This window comes from Cucurbita pepo, chromosome LG17 (assembly GCF_002806865.2).
Source record: "Cucurbita pepo subsp. pepo cultivar mu-cu-16 chromosome LG17, ASM280686v2, whole genome shotgun sequence".
In the NCBI taxonomy this organism is placed as follows: Eukaryota; Viridiplantae; Streptophyta; class Magnoliopsida; order Cucurbitales; family Cucurbitaceae; genus Cucurbita; species Cucurbita pepo.
Genome location: NC_036654.1, coordinates 3278594 through 3284206, shown reverse-complemented (window position 1 = coordinate 3284206; position 5613 = coordinate 3278594). Strand labels below are relative to the sequence as shown.

The window sequence follows — 5613 nt, the reverse complement described above, 5'->3', positions numbered from 1 at the left end:
AAAAAAAAAAAAAAAAAAAAAAAAAAAAAAAAAAAAAAAAAAAAAAAAAAGGAGAGAGAAACCGTCAATACAAGGGAAGGATTGAGAAGGAAGAAAAAGAAAACCTTAATTTTAGTCACTAGAAACATCAGAATAGAATCTGCAAAATCTGAATTTTAGTAACTGCAAACTCAGAATAGAGTTTTCTTTCTTTGATAGAGTGCAAAATCAAAGGCTGCTTCTTGGTTTGCTTCTCCTTCTTACCCCATCTTGTGGAAATTTTCCAAGAAAAAAGAGGAAAAAAAATATTGGATCTAAATGCCAGATATTGCCTCTCTTCACCAGCCACTAGCCACATTAGTCTTCCACGGCGGCAACACACAACAACAATGGTGGAATAGGCAAACACCATGGTGAAGGTGCTCGCCAGTACATTATGCAGGGTGAGAAATGCTCAACTAGTTTGATGCTGCTTTAATAACAATAAGCAATAAGCTAAATTGATCCCACTAATCAAAGCCAACCATAATGGGAGACATAAGGTTCAGATAACCTACCTTTTCATGGATGAAACTCTTTTTTTTTTCACTTTTCTTTGTGGAAGAAATTAGTTGGACTGTAATTCGAGTTCGTTCTGAATCCCTTTTGGAGCTCAGGACTCAAAATAATCAAGGACAAGCATACAGTAGCAGAATTAAATGTAAATCTTCTAAACTTGGTAGAAGCTTAGGTCCCAAATTGCAGGTGGTTAAATTACCTTTTATTTATCTTTTTCAGGTCTCCCGCTGAACCATATGATCATAGATCTCCTTTCCCTATAGGATCTCATTGCTATGAAGGTAAAAAACATACGAAAACAAGAACACACTTCTCTCTTTTAAAGTTGCCCAGTGGGTAGATTCGCCTTGATTCAGTCAATTTGAAGTGGCATTCTTCCATACTTTCTACCCATTTTTAAAATCCCAAGTTTTATTTCTACTGGGTTGGAGATACAGATGAGGGACTTTTTATGAAAAAAAGGGATGGGAGAGGTCACTGGCTCACATTCGATATTTGGTGGGAGGTGCAGATGTTATGGAGATATAGAATTCAACTTCAAAAAATAGAAGCGCTCTTTTCAAAATGGATGAGGAGTTTCCAGTAGAACTTAACATTTTGTAGGTAAGCACACATAGTATATACCCTCCTAATGGATGAGATACTATAATAGCATTCTGATAACCTCGCTAGTGAGGATCAGATTTTTATTCAGTTCCTGGAGGATCATATGATTGACAATGCCTCCTGTTCCCTTTTTCCTCGTCTCTTCAGTTGTCTTTGCTAATTATCCACTGTACTTTCATTGGGGGCTCTCTTCTCCTAATTTTTTTCCATTAGGAGCACCACCAAAAGGAGGGTTCAATGATTTGGCTTCTCTTCCAGCTATATACAAGTTGTGAGAGTGAGTCTCTCCCCAAATTGAATGATGGTCAGATCCCATTGCCTTCCCCTTACCCCCCTGCTCCCAAGGTCTGATAGATAAACATCTAGAAAGTCAATTTTTTTTTAGTGAGACTAGAATGTCTTCTTTGAAACTACGCCGCTGTTGGTGAGTCCCTTTCAAACAGATACCAGAGGATTTGAATCATATTTCCTCGGAGATATAACTTTGGTATCTCTGGTTCCATAATTTGTGATCTTTTGGCATGTTGTGAATTCCTATTTGCTAATAAAGTCAACCGGTTATGATGGCAGAGATTCTCTTGCATCCCCTACTTCGTGGAAGAGGGAAACTTTGTGGGAAATAATTTTTTCATTGCACTTTGGAGTCTATATCTAGAGAAAAATAGCAGAATTTTCACAAATTGAGTGACGAGTTTTAGGGTGCCGACACTTCAAATGACTCTTTGTATTTCTGCAAGTAGGACCTTATGTCATTATCCCTTTTTTTGACCCTCAGGGTTTTCATTTAGATTATAGTGTGAAACCAACCATAACACAAGTTCTTGAAATGGAAAGAGAATGGCATTCTCTCACTATATGAGTTATCCAACCTCCTATAACCAAATTCTAGAAAGGAACAAGTAAAACACAAATTCCTGATATGGCAAGGAAATCAGTCTCTTGCTAAGATACATGTATGGTGGAAGGACAAACCACCCAAGTGCCATTCCAAAGACTAGAGTTCAACATTTTCCTCTGCACATTTCCCATGTTTGACACTCCAGCATGGAAGAGAAAATCCTTTTCTTATCTTCTTCCTCAGAAGTTGAAACACAAACCTAGATTACTGCCAAATATGTGGTTCAGACTCTATCTCATCCATGTACACTACCCAGAGGCAGAAAGATCAAGATCTAGATATGTGGTATTAGTAGGTACTAAAACACACGAGTCATATAGAAGACTTTTCAAGAGTACTTACGTTAGGCGATGGGCACCAAATTGATCAGCAAAGAGTTTAAGGTCAGACACTGAATTAGGATTAAAACCAGCAGCTGATGCACGAGCAGAAGCTGTGACTAAGTCGTGCTTAACTGCAAGAAGGCGTACATCGATAGCTTTCAAAAGCTCCTTCCTGAAAGTTTTGATGAAATACAATAAAAATGAGATACCTACCCACACACACATAATTCAGAAAACTTGAATTATCAGTCATTTGAAACTTGTTATAATTAATGCCCTGTAAATAACAATAAAAAGATTATAACATCAACCTGATTAATATATTGGCTACCCCAACCTTATTATCAAAGTAACACAAGCATTCTGACCATTTACCAATTCAATACCTGTAATATCTCCCCACCTAGAAGTCACAATATCATCAAATACTAAGTTTTTGTCATCCCGATCAAAACATACTAAAGCCAAGCATACGTACAAAAGATATCTTGAGAGAGGAGATTTTTATGACTATAAACATATCTCTATTAGCACTAATTACAGTTTTTACCAACAACCGGACAAATCGAGGAAGAAAGTTAGGATTTAAAAGAAAAAAAAAAATATTGAGAAGAAAAGAGATTACTTGGTTTCATCTGTTGAGCCTGTACCTGTTCCATCCCCACCTAGGGTAAATTATAAAAAAATAAATAAATAAATAAACATGGTAATAGCATCATAATTTAATCTTCAAAATAAAAGGACAGGGACGAATAACTGCTTTCATATGAGAAAAACTCACAAGCATTTATTGAAAATTTTCTCAGATAAACCTATTGTCCTAGTTCAGGAAGAAGTGGCAGCTGAACATTGCTATAACACTAGGAGTTTTTTCTTAAACAACATGAAGACTAGACCATCTCTCTCTCATTCATTCACAAATTCTGCTGACCTGTTTACATTTCTACTTACATGTTTAACAAGTCAGGTAGGAATTCAACTATCTCTAAATAACAAATCAAATAACTTTAGAAGTTTCAAAGAACTGTCATAATGAACTTTCATACAAAAAAATTAAATTTTACAAGATCCAAATGCACTGGTTGTTCTTGCAGACAAACAAAAATCTGACTACAACAAAATTCTAGGCAAATAAACGGAATTTAAGCATACCTGATACACCGGAATGTTGATCTCCTTCACCCTAATGCAAGAGAATTGTTGATTTAGCAAAACAAAGAAAGAATTGTGTTCATCCTAAATACCGCTGACTAATGGCAGTACCTGAGAATATATTCTTCTAGCTGCTTCCAATTGTGACATCTCTGCATCAAATGTATTGACCATCTCCAATATCTCAGGTGTGCTAACAAAACGCACAAACCTGGAAATATTTCAAGCACGTCAACAAGAAGACCCAAGAGAACCTGGCCAGCTGGCTTAAAAAATGCTGAATCGTCGAAATCAAGTAGGAAAATTTTTAACCTTTCAAGGGTCCCTTTCGTGAACCATACATCAGCATTTCCACCCCTCTCAACTTCAAGCTTAATTGTCTGGACTGCATGAGCAAACTGCTCTTCTGCAGCCTTTAATTGAGTTACAAATGGCTTCACAGAGCCTGATGCTAGTTTCTCAGAGTTTCCATGACTAGAAACAAACAATTCGCAGCTGCCCAATTGGGAAGAGAACAATAAAATTAGTAAATAGAAGATTGTGGCATGAAATCTAAACAACCAAGGAATACTATCCACACCGTGAACGCCTAGGTGAAAGTTGAAATATGGCAAAATCCAGAGGCGTCTCAGGTTTCATTTCCCCTTCACTTCACAGAAACTTCAAGTTTCACTTTATTTTTTCCCCACAAAGCACTTCATCAAAGTTAACTTACTTCCGGTCAAAAAATATTCTAGCTGTTGACAATGTTTGGCAGGCCTGTAGAATCTTGAAGAAATACGGCAAGAAACATCCCTGCTATAATGCAGGTTGACAGAGAACAAACGAAAGAACCCGTCAGAAAGCATTTAAATCATAAGTTCGTCATTTCAACTAGATTAAAATGACATAAAAATTCCAAAAAACATAATTCAAACTGTATAAGAGGTTGCAACAGTTCCATAGTAAGAGAGGACAGTAAAATCCGGACGTTAATAATAGAATCCGAATTCCAGTAGGCAACATAATGAGTAAAAGTAAGATTATCCAAGAAGATATCATTCCATAGAAGAAACCCAGCAGAAGAAATCTCCAAGCTTCGGTCCTAAATGTCCACTCAACATACATCACAGATCACTCCAAAAGCCCTTCAGAAAAACCAAATACTAATAAATTCACTCGCCTCCTCCTCTCCCCACCCCAAAATAGAAACCCAAGCTTCACGAAAAGAAGGCAGAATAAGCTTAGATCTGATTCAAGAATTAAACAAAATCAAATGGCCAAACCGAAGCAAACCCAACACGGAATTCAATCCCACGAACCCAAATTCAAATACCAAACTCCACCCCCCCCCCCCCCCCCNATTTCCCCCCAAAGGGGAAAAAAAAAAACACAAACTATTTCGAACACAACAAACAATCTGGATATTGCATGAACGCAGCCCAAAGAAAACCAAATGCACAAAACCAAAAGAAACCAAACAATGTTCAAAAAAATATAAACAAGTAAACAAACCGTATGCCGAAATGCGCGACCGATCGTCTATTTCAGAAGCATACCTGCAAAGTCCACATTCAAGATCTCAAAAAATGCAATCGGATCCTCCGATTCAAGCCGAAGCCAAGATGATTAGCCACATTTCACTTGCTGATATTATGTGAAATACTCTTTGCTTTCCTCTGTGAAAACAAAAAAAAAAAAACAAAAAAAAAATCGTAAAAAGAGTTCGGAAAACAATATCCGGGTTTTAAGAAAACCCTAACAATGGGAAGATGGTTCGTGCTTGCTTTAATGGTGGCTCTGTGAAAGAATGTATGTCGCCATCTCTCTTCTTCTCTTTGTCTTCTCTCTCTAAACTCTCAGGATATACAGTAGAGAGAGAGGAAGAGATGTGAACTGGAGAGAGGACTGTGCTTCGGACAATGCCTTTTTGTTCGCAAATTTGGAAATCAACAAACTTTAAAACTCCAAACACAAACAAAATACCTTTCTTTTCTCTTTCATTACTGAAACCCGGCTGACTCTTCACTCTTCCTACCCCCTAAATTACCATTTTGCCCTCCCCATTTATTTCTTTTATTTTTTCTTTTTTTTCTTTTTTTTTTTTTTTTCTCCCCG

At 37.0% G+C, this 5613-nt stretch overlaps 1 protein-coding gene across 2 annotated transcripts in view; it reads right to left on the bottom strand.

The window, feature by feature from the left end:
* The window catches only part of LOC111778406, an 11459-nt gene extending 6009 nt beyond the window's left edge, over nt 1-5450 (bottom strand). The window contains exons 1-7 of one of the 2 annotated variants that reach the window (XM_023658201.1): nt 5055-5450; nt 4097-4314; nt 3829-4011; nt 3628-3727; nt 3517-3547; nt 2990-3029; nt 2384-2536 (exon numbers count right to left, since the gene is read on the bottom strand). In XM_023658201.1, coding sequence (XP_023513969.1) covers nt 2384-2536; nt 2990-3029; nt 3517-3547; nt 3628-3727; nt 3829-4011; nt 4097-4155 — 566 coding nt within the window. In that variant the 5' untranslated portion in view covers nt 4156-4314; nt 5055-5450. The remainder of the gene's footprint in view (nt 1-2383; nt 2537-2989; nt 3030-3516; nt 3548-3627; nt 3728-3828; nt 4012-4096; nt 4315-5054) is intronic. The other variant, XM_023658200.1, reaches the window with a different exon arrangement.
* Between the last annotated feature and the right edge of the window lie 163 nt (nt 5451-5613).